This window comes from Leucoraja erinacea, chromosome 15 (assembly GCF_028641065.1).
Source record: "Leucoraja erinacea ecotype New England chromosome 15, Leri_hhj_1, whole genome shotgun sequence".
Lineage (NCBI taxonomy): Eukaryota > Metazoa > Chordata > Chondrichthyes > Rajiformes > Rajidae > Leucoraja > Leucoraja erinaceus.
This window is the reverse complement of record NC_073391.1, coordinates 42,624,162-42,639,337: the sequence shown is the minus strand read 5'-3', so window position 1 is coordinate 42,639,337 and position 15,176 is coordinate 42,624,162. Positions and strand designations below refer to the sequence as shown.

The following is a 15,176-nucleotide window of genomic DNA, read 5'->3' as shown; positions in this document are numbered from 1 at the left end:
TTACTATTGCTCAAAAGTAGAAACACAATACTGCAGATGCTGGTTTACACAAAAAGACACAAAGTGCTGGAGTATCACAGCGAGTCAGGCAGCATCTCTGGAGAACAGGGATCGGTGATGTTTCCTGTCGGGACCTTTCTTCAGGGGGGGGTGAGAAAGCTGGAAGAGTTGGGGGCACGACAAGCTTGGTTTAGTTTTGAGATGGAAACGGGACCATTGGCTCATCGTGTCCGTGCTGCCTAAGTGTATCTGCACTTGTTATATCCCACACACTCGCAACAATTTACAGAGGCCGATTAACCTACAAACTTGCTGTCTTTTGGGATGTGGGAGGAAACAGTACAAACTCCATACAGACAGCAGACATAGTCGGGATCGAACCCGGGTCTCTGGCACTGTAAGGCAGCAACTCTACCGCCAGGCCTGTGTAAATTGGATACAGTTGAGGGGGGGGGGGGGGGGGGGTGGGATTAGGTGATATTTGGAGTTGGAACCCGAAAGGTCACCTCTCCAGGTGCCGCCTGACCCGCTGGGTTACACCAGTCTGAAGAAGGGTCCCAACCTGAAACATCACTTATCCATGTTCCCCAGGGATGTTGCCTGACCCACTGACTTACTCCAGCGCTCTGCGTATTCATTTACTATCGTTCCAAAGTTCAGCTTTGGATGCTGACACATACTCTCGGCTTGTCGGTTCCAATTAAAATTCCTGGACAAATCCCCACTGATTACAATGCGCTGAACAATGTGGCGTAAACAGCTAATCCACACCCATTAGATATGACAATCACACAGTTGTTACTTTGCGGCTGGTCTTACGTATGTCTGAGTCGAGGGCGAGTGTTTTAATAGAGAGAAAGAGAAAAAAAATCAGCAACCATGTAGCAAGCAGTAAGATCAACTACATGAGTTTACATGGGCTTTGTGAAATGGTTCCATTAACCCAACAAGAGGGTAGTTCCCTGGAACATTGACCTGATCCATCTTCAAGATGCTCTCATTGTAGAGCAGAGCGATCTAGGAGTACAAGTACAAAGTTTGTGTAAAGTGGTGTCGCAGGAGATAGGGTGGTCAAAAAGGCTTTTGGCATTCATCGGCCAGAGCACTGAATATAGAAGTTGGGAGGTCATGTTACAGTTATAGAGGCTGCATTTAGGGTATTGTGTTCAGTTTTGGGCACCATGTTACAGGAAAGATATTTTCAAGCTGGAAAGGGGGCATGAGGACGTTGCCAGGACTCAAAGGCCTGAGCTATAAGGAGAGGTTGAGCATGCAAGGACTTTATTCCTTGGAGCGCAGGAGGTTGAGGGATGATCTTATAGAGGTGTACAAAATTATGAGAGGAGTAGATTGGGTAGATGCACAGAGTAGGGGAATCGTGAACCAGAGGGCGTAGGTTTAAGGTAAGGGGGAAAGATTAAATATGAACCAGAGGAGTAACCTTTTCACACAAAGGGTGATGGATGTATGGAACAAGCTGCCAGAGGAGGTAGTTGAGGCAGGGACTATCACAACCTTTAAGAAACATTTAGACAGGTACATGGCTAGGACAGGTTTAATGAGATATGGGGCAAACGCAGGCAAGTGGCGCTGGTGTAGAAGGGACATGTTGGTTGGTGTGGGTAAGTTGGGCCGAATGGCCCGTTTCCACACTGTATGAGTCTATGCTCCGTTGTCCTTCATCTTACTCATACCTTGGGACGTGCATTAAACATTCAGCTCACATGGAAGGTGCACTGAATCCAAATGGTGCCAATAAAAGTACATTAAAAATTAGACTTAAGTCAGCAATGGATAATGTAGCGTACAGTTAATATCTTCCATTAACACAATTCCACACGTACGGTATACAAGTCTTTCAGGTTTAGTACCTGAACCAACATAGGGCTTAGTCTTAACATAATCTACACCAAGTAAATTCAAAGCCAGTTTTGTGAAAATCCAAATTTATTTAAGAGATACAGCGCGAAAACAGTCCACGACGACCAGCAACCACCCCGTATCCTAAGCACAGAAGGGACGATTTTGTGGAAGCCAATTGAAGTACAAACCTGCAAGTCTTTGGAATATGCGAGGAAACCGGAGCTTCCAAAGGAAACCCATGTGGTCACAGGGAGAATGTGCAAACTCAGTACAGACAGCACCTGAGTTCAGGATCGAAGCCGGGACGCTGGGGCTGTGAGGCAGCAACTGTACCGCTGCGCCGACCCAAATATTTCAATTGAACAATATTAAGCAACTCGATGATTAAATGATTTTGATTGGGGCATCCATCTTGTGTTTTGGGGCTTCCAGACCTCCTAATCCAACCTCACTGATGAAGGGTCCCGACCCAAAACATCGCCTATTCCTATTCTCCAGCGATGCTGCCTGACACACATTGCTATCTTACTTAAACACAGGGCTCAGGCAGGGGCATCAACATGAGCTACACCATAATTTTGTGTCATTTTCAATTTTTAATTAGACCGTTTACCAACTTTGAATGAAGAGGTGTAGGCTCAGGTTTAACATCAAACATCTATTTCATAAAGTCAGTTCAGAAATCAAACTAATATTGAAACCTTGATGTGCCTTAAGTATCAAAATACAGAATTGCTTTAGAAAAATTCAATGAAGGCTAGAACTGCTTTAGAAAAATTCAACGAAGGCTTTGTATAATTACCAGACTATCTGAAAGAGAAATCCAGTACAATGATTACATCTGAAATTAAGCCCTCAGTGTCACAGTTCACAGTGTCTTGTTTTCTACATATAATCACCAATGCATTGTCTGGAAGAATAATATCCCATGGCAGTAGCACTATTGTGAGGTCTGCCTGGATTCACAGATGTACTTGCTCCGTGCCAGGGAAACACGAGTAGAAAACTACTGTACATTTTAAAAAGGGATATATTTAATACAATCAATAGATTAAGTCGGAAGGAACTACAGCTGTTGATTTACACTGAAGATAAGACACAAAACGCTGGGTGACGTACCGGGTCAAGGAGGGTCTGAAGAAAGGTCTCGACCCGATACATCACTTATTTATTTTCTCCAGAGGTCTGAAGAAGAGTCTCGACTCGAAACGTGACCTATTCCTTTTCTCCAGAGATGCTGCCTGTCCCGCTGAGTCAATCCAGCATTTTGGGTCAATCTTCAGTCAATAGATTTAGCTCGATTCTATTGATGCATTGCAATTTTTGACACAATCAATTAAAAAAATAGATTTTTTTTTTAACCCCCGTCTTGACATTAATGAAGCTGGTGATTGAGAGATATTTTTACTGGGATCACTCCAAAATAACCATGATGAATCAAGCAACAGTCTAAAATTTCCCCCACAACCTTTAGCAGGTTATCAGAGTGAGGGTGTTTGGTACAAAGACACACATTGCTATCTTACTTAAACACAGGGCTCAGGCAGGGGCATCAACTTACCAAAGCTTTAATTACAAAACTGGTATATAGTCTCTTTTTAAAAATTATCTTGGACCGTCAATGGTCCTAGTAATGAAGCTGGAAAGGGAAAATATACAAAACACAAAATGGAGTACATTTTGACTCCAGTCATTTCAAAGTGGTTTCGAGCTCACTCGTACTTTCTCATCAGATCAATCATTTCCACGTACAGGCGCTTTGGGGCATCCATGCCCCAGATGAAATCCAGATGCTCCCAGTCTGAGAGTTGCTTGTGGTAAATAAGGTTGGGCACTTGGCCCAGTAACATGTTCACGTCCTTGGGATCAGCTAGCCAGTCGCGGCCTCCCGTCCAGATGGCAGTGGGGACATTCATGTATTTTATGTTGTACACGGGCGGTACTGTCTGCTCAAGGGAAGCGAGAAGGAGGATTAGTCATCAAGTCACACAACAGGGAAACAACCAAATTACGGTCATAAGGTCATTAGTAATAGCAGCAGAATTAGGCCATTCGGCCCATCAAGTCTACTCTGCCATTCAATCATGGCTGATCTATCTCTCCCTCCTAACGCCATTCTCCTACATTTCCCCATAACCTCTGATACCCATACTAATCAAGAATCCATCTATCTCTGCTTTAAAAATATCCATTGACGGCCTCCACAGCCTTTTGGGACAGTTTCTTCCCAGCTGTTATCAGGCAACTGAATCATCCTCCCACAACCAGAGAGCAGTGCTGAACTACTATCTATCTCTTTGGTGACCCTCGGACTATTCTTGAGGGGGCTTTGCTGGCTTTACCTTGCACTAAACGTCATTCCCTTATCATGTATCTATACACTGTAAATGAATCGATTGCATTGATTGTCTTTCTGCTGACTGGTTAGCGCGCTACAAAAGATTTTAACCGTACCTCTGTACACGTGACAATAAACTAAAACTTGCTCATGCCAACCAAGATGCCCCCTAGGGGCAAAATACCAGAGGCCAATTAACCTACAAACTCGCATACATTTAAGATGTGGGAGGAAACTGGAGCATTCAGGGGATTTGTGATTTATATCCTGGGATTTCCATGTTAAATCAGACACATGGAAATCTTGAGACAGTTGGTAATTACAGAGCATAATGTTGCAAGTGGCATAGTCACAGTTATAATTTAGACTTTAGAGATGCAGCGTGGAAACAGGCCCTTCAGCCCTCTAAGTCCGCGCTGACCAGCGATCACCCCTGTATCCTGCACACTAGGAACAATGAACCTTCAAACCCGTAGGTCTTTGAGTGAGGGAGGAAACCGGAGCACCCAGAGAAAACCCACACTCCGTCCAGACAGCACCCATAGACAGGATTGAAGCCAGGTCTCTGTTGCCTGAGTATCCGTATGCCCAAAAAGCTTATCTCGTGCAAGATAGCAACTCTACCGCTGTGCCACCGTGACGCCTGCAATAATTGCTCTCCATTTAAACAGTTCTGTCCTTCTATTCTTCCCCCAGGGAGATCCTTGTGTTTATACTTAATTTGTTAATCTTTTACCCACTCACTTCACCTATCAAAATGACTGGAAGACACAAGGAACTGCAGATGATGCTGGTGTATTTTGTAGAAAAAATGAGCTGCAGATGCCTAGCGACTGTATAAATAACCAGAACCAGCTTGCAGGATACAGAATGGCAAAATACATAAAGGCAACACGTTAATCCCCTCCATGGGACGTTTTCCAGTGCAGTACCTGATTATAGTGATCCATGTTTTTATTTTCGGTACCCCAATCAAACGCCTGAAAATGTCCAGATTTCGCATTCTGGAAAACAAAACATTGCAAGGTCAAAAGATGGCTCCTAACCTGCCTAATACAAGGCACAAGCATAACCGCAGTGGCCTGCATATCCATGTGCACAAGAAGCGTATCCCATGCAAACCAATACTCAACACTGTCCAGAATGAAGTGGATAAAGACTTTTATTTTTCAAAATCAGGAGGAAATTAGAGGTCAGAGCCTCAACATTAAAGGACATTCTTTTAAGAAGGAGATGAGGAGGAATTTCTTTAGTCAGAGGGTGGTGAATCTGTGGAATTCTTTGCCACAGTAGGCTGTGGAGGCAAAGTCAGCGGATATCTTTAAGGCAGAGATAGATAGATTCTTGATTTGTCCGGGTGTCAGAGGTTATGGGGAGAAGGCAGGAGAATGGGGCTAGGAGGGAAAGATAGATCAACCATGAATGAATGGTGGAGTAGACAATGGGCTGAGTGGCCTAATTCTACTCCTATCTCTTCTGTTCTTCTGATGATAAGTGCGGCTGTTGAGGGGACGTTGAGTTTGTACCTGGCTCCAGTGGACGATATTCTGCACAGACGTTCCAGCTGGACAGTGGGCTGAATAGACTGGTATTCGGCTCTGGAAAACAGTACATTTACATTGAATCCACTAAAGTTATAGGATGGCTTTACTTTAAATTACAATCACGGCGGAAACAGATATATCAGTCTATGGAAGTGATATTAGACTTTAGAGATATAGCGTGGAAACAGGCCCTTCGGCCCTCCGAATCCGCGCCGACCAAGGCACTAGCACTGTCTTACACACTGGAGACAATTTTACAATTAACAGAAGCCAATTAACTGCACAGAGGCACAGCAGCAGTATCTTCGTAAAGGGCCTGTCCCACTTACCCGACCTTTACAGGCGACTGCCGGCACCCGTCATAGGTCGGCGAAATTTTCAACATGTTGAAAATTCAGCGGTGACCAGAAAGACGCTACGACTTTTTGGAGACCTCTCACGACCGGGGGGGGACCTCTCACAATACAGAGGGGGGGGGGGGGGGGGGGGGGGGGGGGGGGGAACGACTGGGATGGGAAAGGTCTACGATTATGTTGGCTGCAGGCAAAGTAAAATTAGCAACTCCATAATCAAACATAATTATTGAGGTGCATTATCGGTGGGTTTTCTCCAGGTGCTCCGGTTTCCTTCCACACTCCAAGATGTACAGGTTTGCAGTTAATTGTAATGGTAAAAGATCCCCAGTGCGTAGGATAGTGTTATTGTACGGGGTGATCGCTGGTTGGCGCAGACTCGGTGGGCCAAAGGGCTTGTTTCCACACTGTATTTCTAAAGTCTAAAGCAAAATAGGTACAGTAAAACTCCAATGACCCACGAGCCAATATTTTCAAACTGCCTGTGATTTGGCGCCTGATGACCTGATGCTGCCTATCGCCTCCCACGCACTCCTGTCCCTGCTCTCTCTTCCCCTCACTGTGACCCCTGTTTCTCCCTCGCTTCCCCCTCACTGCGACCCCTGTCCCTGTGCTCTCTCTTCCCCCCTCACTAGGACAACATTGCTTGTCGCTGCACTCCCCACCACGAGCAGGAGACCCCCCCCAACCCCCCCCCCCACCACCCCCACCCCCCCCCCCCCCACCCCCCCCCCCCCCCCCCATGGACCCTGTAAACACCCTCCCCACCCCCCCCCCCCCCCCCCCCCCCCCCCCCCAGGTCATCCCTTTACCACACCGCTCACCAGACTCTTCATCCCATTCTCTCTTCCCACTCACTGGTCCCCGTTCCTCCTCTTCCCCTCACTGTGTCCCCTGTTCCTGCGCTCTCTACCCCTCCCCAGGACCCTGCACTTCCTTGCTCCTCACAGTGGCCCTTTTTCCCCACTCCCTTTCCCCCTCACCAATGGCCACTATTCCTGCCCTCTCTTTCCCCTCACCCCGACCTCTAATCGTGCCCTCTTTCCCTTCATTGTGTCCCCTGCTACTACCCTCTTTCCCCTCATCAGCCCCGTCTTTCCCTCTCTTTGCCCTCACCGGACCCCCTGTTTCTCTCTCTTTCCCTCACAACGACCCATTTCTCACTCTCTTTCCCCTCATCGAGTCCCCCGTTCCTGCGTTTCTTGCTCCTCACTGAGACCCGTTCCTTCTCTCCCTTTCTCCTCTGTTTCTGCACTCCCTTTCCCCTCACTGCTACCCCTGTTTCTACCTTCTCTTTAAAAGAACCAACAGTGATTTTATAATGTGCATTGGGGCATCAATAAAAATAGCATCCGAAAGAATGGGTCGACTGGGCTTCTATTGACCGGAATTTAGAAGGATGAGAGGATATCTCATAGAAACATAACATTTTTAAGGGATTGGACAGGCTAGATTAAGGAAAAATGTTCCCAATATTGGGGGAGTCCAGAACCAGGGGTCACAGTGTAAGAATAAGAGGTAGGCCATTTAGGACTGAGATGAGGAAAAACTTTTCCACCCTGAGAGTTGTGAATCTGTGGAATTCTCTGCCACAGAAGACAGTGGAGGCCAATTCAATGGATGTTTTCGAGAGCGAGTTAGATTTAGCTCTTAGGGCTAACGGAATCAAGGGATATGGGGATAAAGCAGGAACAGGGAACTGAATTTTTCTGATCGGCCGTGATCATATTGAATGGCGGTGCTGTCTCGAAGGGCTGAATGGCCTACTCCTGCACATATTTTCTATGTTTCTAAGTGTAGAAAATCTGCTGGATCAGCATTAGCGTCATGAGCTCTCTGCACGAATGGTGATAGACTTTGCACGTTCAACATGTCTTCCAGTGCGCGGACTTCTGCCATGCTTACCATGTTAAGATTCTTTGTATTAAATCCGCTTATTAAAAAGTATATGTTGCCGCACAGCTCCTCGATCAAGAACCGACTGCACACGCGTGTAGCAAGCCACGTTATCATCTTGGTCTGCGGAAGGAAATCCTGGTTTCCGAATATTTCCTGAAAAACAAAACAAATATTAGAACATAGGCTTGGATAGAGAGAATGTGGAGCAGATGTTTCCACTAGTGGGACAGTCTAGGACTAGAGGTCATAGCCTCAGAATTAAAGGACGTTCTTTTAGGAAGGAGATGAGGAGGAATATCTTTAGTCATAGGGTGCTGAATCTGTGGAATTATTTGCCACAGAAGGCTGCGGAGGCCATCAGTGGATATATTTAAGTCAGAGATAGATAGATTCTTGATGGTACGGGTGTCAGAGGTGTTGGCAAGAAGGCAGGAGATTGGGGTCAGGAGGGAGAGATAGATCAGCCATGATTGAATGGTGGAGTAGATTTGATGGGCCGAATGGCCCAATTCTATTCCTAGCATATGATCTTATGATCGGGCGTAGGAGTAAGGGCGGCACAATTGCTGCCTTTCCGGGCCAGAGCCCCAGGTTCAATCCTGACTACGGGTGCTTGTCTGTACGGAATTTCTACGTTCTCCCCAAGACCTGCGTGGGTTTTCCCCGAGATCAGTTTCCTCCCACACTCCAAAGTCATTCAAGTTTGCATGTTCATTGGCTTGGTGTAAAATTGTCCCTTGTGTGTGTTTAGTGTTATTGTGCAGGGATCGCTGGTTGATGTGGACTCAATGGGCCGAAGGACCTGTTTCCGCGCTGTATCTCTAAATTAAACTAAACTGTGCAGCACAGGGACAGGCCCTTTGGCCCACAATGTCTGTACTGAGCATGATGCCAAGATAAACTAATCTTCTCTGCCTGCACGTGATCCATTTCCCTCATTTCCCTGCATATCCATGTGCCTATCTAAAAGCTTCTTAAATGCCCCCATTGTACCTGGCTCCACTACACCCCACCCACAACTGGCAGCATGTTCCAGACCAATATTTGCCCCATGCATCTTTAACCTTTGCTCCTCTCACCTTAAAGTAGAAACAGGCCATTCGGGCCAACGAGTCTCGTTTCCCCAACTCTGGTCGAAAGACTCTGCGTCTACACAATCTATTCCTCTCATGATTTTGTACACCTCTATAAGATCACCCCTCATCCTCCTGCGCTCCAAGGAATGGAATCCCAGCCCGTTCAACCTCTCCCTATAGCTCAGGCTTTCGGGTCCTGTCAACATCCTCGTAAATTTTCTCTGACTTTAGACTGCCAACATTTTATACAGAATGTTAAAAAAGAGACTTTTTCCATGCTACACCTCTGAGTTGAACATATTTATATGTCAAAATACATCATTAGTTCAGTGGTGGTAACAGGGTTACAGGTGGGATTTCTCGGCTGAATGTTTAATGGGATTCCAAAATTTAAGAGAAATATTCCAATGTTCAAGTTTAGTGATACAGCGTGGAAACAAGCCCTTCGGCCCACCAAGTCTGCGCCCGCCAGCGATCCCCGTACACGCGCTCTATCCTACACATGAGGCACAATTTAGGGACCTGTACGTCTTTGGAGTGTGGGAGGAAACTGGAACATCCGAAGGAAACTCACGCAGTCACAGGGAGAGCGTACAAACTCCGTACAGACAGCAACCGTAGTCAGGATCGAACGTGGGTCTCTGGCACTGTGAGGTGGCAACTCTACCGCTGCGCCACCGTGCTGCCCCGATAAGGGACGGACATTGAATGATTACCTTTCACATTGAAACCGAAAGCAAGCTGGAGTTTAGGGGCACCTTTAGAGCGCGTGTTCAGGGGATAGAACTAGATATTATTTTTAGAAACAAGGAACTGCAGGCGGTGGTTTACATAAGACAATACAGAGTGCTGGAGTAACTCAGCAGGCCAGGCAGCATCTCAGGAGAACAGAGATAGATGATGTTTTGGGTCGGGACCTTTCTTCAGACTGATTGGGGTGGGCGGAGAAAAAGCTGAAGGTTAATTGGCTGCTGTGAATGGTCCCGAGTGTGTATGGGTGCAAGATTATCAGTGATGAAGGCGTTGATGGGGATGCAAGAGTGTTGGAATGGTGCTTGAAGGGGAGTGCAGATGTAGTGGGCCGAAGGGCCTGTCTCTGTGCTGTATGAATCTGGGAGCCTATAGGATAATTTAAACACAACCATTAAACCTTGTGCATTATATCAACTGAACGGCAATAATGAAGAAATTAAAAAAAACTGCAGGTGCTGGAATCTTGAGCAAACCACAAAGTGCTGGAGGAACTGGGCTCTACAGTGGCGCAGTTGGTGGAGCTGCTGCCTTACAGCGCCCAAGCCCGGGTTTGATTATGACCTCTGGTGTTGTCTGTATTCTTCCTGTGACCTACATCCCAAAGACATGCAGGTATTTTTTACACAGTGTCCTAATGTGCAGGGAGCAGACGAGAAAATGGGATAGTTAAGAACCTGTGTGTACAGATGAGTTGTGGAATTCCCTGCCACAGAGGGCGGTGGAGGCCAAATCACTGGATGGATTTAAGAGAGAGTTAGATAGAGCTCTAGGGGCTAGTGGAATCAAGGGATATGGGGAGAAGGCGGGCACAGATTATTGATTGAGGAGGATCAGCCATGATCACAATGAATGGCGGTGCTGGCTTGAAGGGCCAAATAGCCTCCTCCTGCACCTATTTTCTATGATTCTATGAACGATGGTCGGCATGGACTAGATGGGCCAAAGGACCCATTTCCCAGCCGTATACCTAAATTAAACTCATTCCAACTCATCCCAATTGAAACTCATCTCAACTAAACCTGGCGGGTCAGGCAGCATCTGTGAAGTGAATGGGATATGTGAAGTTTCCGGTCGGGACTCTACTTCAGACAAACAAAGAGACACAAAATGCTGAAGTAACTCTGTGGGTCAGGCAGCATCCCTGGGGAACATGGATGGGTGGCATTTTGGGTTGGTTCGCTTGTTTAGCCTGATTGTAGGGGTGTGGTCAGGGTGAATCACAGCGTTACAGCTGATTTTTGACTGATGTACTCATGTCTTTACTGGTGTCGTTGCTGCAAGAAGTGTCCTCTCCCCTTTCTCCAGAGAACCCGTGGAATGGAAAAGATTATTAACTCAGAAATGTCACGGTGCTCTTAAACCCCAACCCCATCAAATTCACATAACATTCTTAAGGGATTGGATAGGCTAGATGCAGGAAAAATGTTCCCGATGTTGGGGGAGCCCAGAACAAGGGGTCAGTTTAAGAATAAGGGGTTTAGGACTGAGATGAGGAATAACTCTTTTCACCCAGAATTTGTGAATTGTTGAATTCACTGGATGTTTTCAAGAGTTAGATATAACTCTTAGGGCTAACGCATTCAAGGGATATGGGGAGAAAACAGGAACGGGGCACTGATTTTGGATAATCAGCCATGATCATATTGAATTGCGGTGCTGTCTCGAAGGGCCGAATGGCTGACTCCTGCATCTGCTTTCTATGTTTCGATATTTCTAAAGGCTGGCACAACGCTTTGCTTATGCCCAAGATCAAATACTCACTGAAACAAGATTAAAAAGCAAGAACGTACGTGGATCACGAACTCTGGGAGACGTGCGAGTTTCACCAAAGGGCTGGTGGCAAATTTAACCGTCGTGACGGGAGCCAGTCCAAAAAAGACTTTAATCTTCTTTGCCAGCTCCGGCATTTTAGAAAAGGCAATGAAACCTGAACAAAGGAGAAGAGAACGCCATGAGAAAACTGAACAGCGCCCTTAAAAATCTCGTACAACTTTTATAACCTTGGCCGATTTAAGCAACAACAAAACCAAGCGGAGGGATTCCATTTCCAGTGTGTAAAAAGCACCTAGACCGCAAGACATAGGAGCAGAGTTAGACCATTCGGCCCATCGAGTCTGCTCCACCATTCGATCATAGCCGATCCATCTTTCCCTCTCAACGCCATTTTCCTGCTTTCTCATCGTAACTTTTGACGCCCTGACTAATAAAGAATCTATTAATTAAAAATACCTAATGAATTTTGGCCTCCAACGCTGTCTGATGTAATGAATTCTACAGATTCACCACTATCTTTCGAAAGAAACTCCTCCTCATCTCCATTTTGAAGGAAGGTTCTTTTATTCTAAGACAGTGCCCGCTCTTGTCCTAGACTCTCCCAGTGCTGGAATCCAATCTATCTCGACCTTTCTTTATTCGGTAGCTTTCAATGAGACTACTCCCCCTCCGTAGCCGTAGAAAGCATTTTATCGGGATGCTTCACAGCATGGTTTTGGAACGGCTACAAACAAAACCGCAATTAATTGCAGAGAATTATGGGCACAGCCCTGAGCATCACACAAACCAACCTCCCTTCCATTTACTTAATTTACACCTCAGGCTGCCTCGGCAAGGCCAGCAGCATAATCAAGGATAACATTTCCAACATCTGCAGATTTTATTGTCAAATCAGGGCTGAGCAGACGGTCAATGCTGAAGACAATTTCAAGGCAGGACTGAAGAATCCAACTCCACTCAAAGTCAGGCTAATGACTGCCCAGGTTTTCCAGTGGTTGATAAATTATGGCAATGTAGCCTCATTATAAATGGCAGGGTGACTCCTTTAAACATGACTGATTCGACACACTTTTAGTGTTTAGCTCATAATAACAATTAAAAAACAAGACAAAATATATTGACTAATGCAGGCTTCTGACTTACCAATCGTTGTCCCCTGAGAATGACCAACATAGTACAGTTGATCTTGATCTGTCTTTTTGAGGATGAAGTCTATTACTGCTGGCAAATCCTTGGTGGCCATTTCATCAAAGCTGAACACAAACAAAAAAAATCACAACTCAAGAGACAACAGGTGCAGGAGTAGGCCATTCAGCCCTTCAAACCAGCACCAACATTCACTGTGATCATTCACAATCAGTACCCCGTTCCTGCCGTCTCCCCATATCCCTTGAGTTTGCTATCTTTAAGAGCTATCTCAATATTACGTATTGTGAACACAAGTGTACACTCATGCACGCCCGCTTGCGCCCGCCCGTTCCCAGTCACTCTCACACACTTACACACACTCACTCTCACACACACTCTCACTCTCACACACACTCACTCTCACACACACTCACTCTCACACACACTCACACACTCTCTCACACACACACTCATTCACACATTCACTCACTCACAAACAACTATTTTGTTCTCTAAATAAAATTTCCTTCTACCTGTTAAATCAATTAAAATGTATAAAAACAAACACATATAAACACATACACCCCGCTCACACAACTCCAGTAGAGTGCAGACTTAGAAGATCGCACAATCTCACCTCACTATAGTGTTGGACGATCTAATTAGGCTGACTGTCAATACAACATGGAAAAGTCATACAGATGAGATGTTAAACCAAATGTTAAACCATAGACTTGCCCCCGTTTTAATTTCCTGTTTCCAAGTGGAAAACCTATTCAAATATGTAGGCCAGTTATCCACCAAGCTGTACATTGGTTAAAACGTATAAAAGGTTATTGCAGTAAAAATAAAATAAAATATTAGTTACCTGAACCTCCAGAATGCATCCTTATAAACTGGAATGCGTTTGTGTTTTCTGGACCAAGTATTTCCACGACTGTTTCCGATCCAAACATCGTAGCCAGCATCTGCGAGGATAAACCCCAGGCTGTTGTTGGGCTGATTTGTGACCCAGTTGCTCCCAGCCGCCAGTAAACCGTGCTGAAGAAATACTACCGACCGAGGCCCTAAACAAAGAAAGAAAAAGTTCAATGAACAAGTACTTTGAACATTTAGACAGGGACATGGATAGGAATGGTTTTGAGGGATATGGGCCAAATGCCAGGCAGGTGGAACTAGTGTAGATGGGGCATCTCAGTCGACTTGGGCAAGTTGAGCCAAATGGTCTTTTTCATGCAGTAAGTTAGCCCCTGAAACTGTTATCTATCTATCTATCTATCTATCTATCTATCTATCTATCTATCTATCCATCCATCCATATCTATACTATTTCTAAAACTCTCATCTTGACCACTTCTGGCCTGCGTAGTTTTTAAATTTGCTCAAAAACGGTACCCTATATCGCTAGGATTACTTGCCACCTAACTCGCCGTTATCCTCTGCTCCAAGAGCACCAAGTTTTGTTCCGATCAGTGGAAGATTAGGAAAGTTATGAAGGTTTAAAATATCGTAAGATCAGCAGATTGGCCTTCTCGCCTGTCAGTCACCATGAAGGTAACGCCCCTTCCAGCACCCGTTGGACAATAAATCCCTGGAGGCGGGGCTGAGTCCATGAGCAAGTCCAGAAGCCGCCGCCCGTCCACAAACCGCCGTGACTAAAGCTGAAGGAACTGAGTGTGGGCTGTGTTCCATGGGCAGGGGCTGTGAGCGCGACAGGTGCTGGGGACGGGAGCAGCTGAGTGAGTCCTGTGCTGGGTCCTGGAGCCAGGAGTGCAGTCGGAGCCGGGGCCCGGTGAGCCCAGTGCAAACTGGAGGAACAGCAGTGAAGAGAGAGGGAAGAGAAGTCAATATTCATACTGCTGGGGTGTAAGCTGCTGGAAGCAATAAAGATATAGACACAAAATGCTGGAGTAACTCAGCGGGACTGGCAGCATCTCTGGAGAGAAGGAATGGATGACGTTTTGGGTCGTGACCCTTCTTCTGACTTACCAGATTTACCTGGCAAGGTTTTTCCTACACAGGGTGTGGCAGGTGCCTGGAATACGCTGCCAGGGGAAGCAGACAGGATAGGCCTTTACACATTGGCTTGGACAGGCAGTGAATGGAGAGATATTGACCACGCACAGGTGGATGGAATTATTTTAAATTGGCACAATGGTCGGCACGGACATTGTGGGCCAATCATGCCAACAAAGTTATACATAGAAGGCGGCACAGTGGCGCATTGGTAGAGTTGCTGCCTTACGGTGCCAGAGACCTGGGTTCGATACTGACTACTGGTCCTGTCTGTACGGAGTTTGTACGTTCTCCCTGTGACCACGTGGGTTTGCTCGGGGTGCTTCAGTTTACTCCCACACTTCAACTACGTGAAGATTTGAAGGTTAATTGGCTTAAATAAATTAGCCCCAGTGTGCAGGTTTAAACTAGTGGAAAGGTGGTTGCTGGTTGG

The 15,176-nt window shown here is 46.1% G+C and overlaps 1 protein-coding gene across 1 annotated transcript in view; it reads right to left on the bottom strand.

Moving 5' to 3' along the window:
* Positions 1-3,141: 3,141 nt before the first annotated feature.
* The window catches only part of lipf (lipase, gastric), a 31,901-nt gene continuing 19,866 nt past the window's right edge, over positions 3,142-15,176 (bottom strand). Inside the window, exons 4-10 of the mRNA XM_055647264.1 lie at positions 13,596-13,794; positions 12,743-12,852; positions 11,617-11,753; positions 8,004-8,150; positions 5,728-5,799; positions 5,134-5,205; positions 3,142-3,809 (exon numbers count right to left, since the gene is read on the bottom strand). Coding sequence (XP_055503239.1) covers positions 3,576-3,809; positions 5,134-5,205; positions 5,728-5,799; positions 8,004-8,150; positions 11,617-11,753; positions 12,743-12,852; positions 13,596-13,794 — 971 coding nt within the window. The 3' untranslated portion in view covers positions 3,142-3,575. The remainder of the gene's footprint in view (positions 3,810-5,133; positions 5,206-5,727; positions 5,800-8,003; positions 8,151-11,616; positions 11,754-12,742; positions 12,853-13,595; positions 13,795-15,176) is intronic.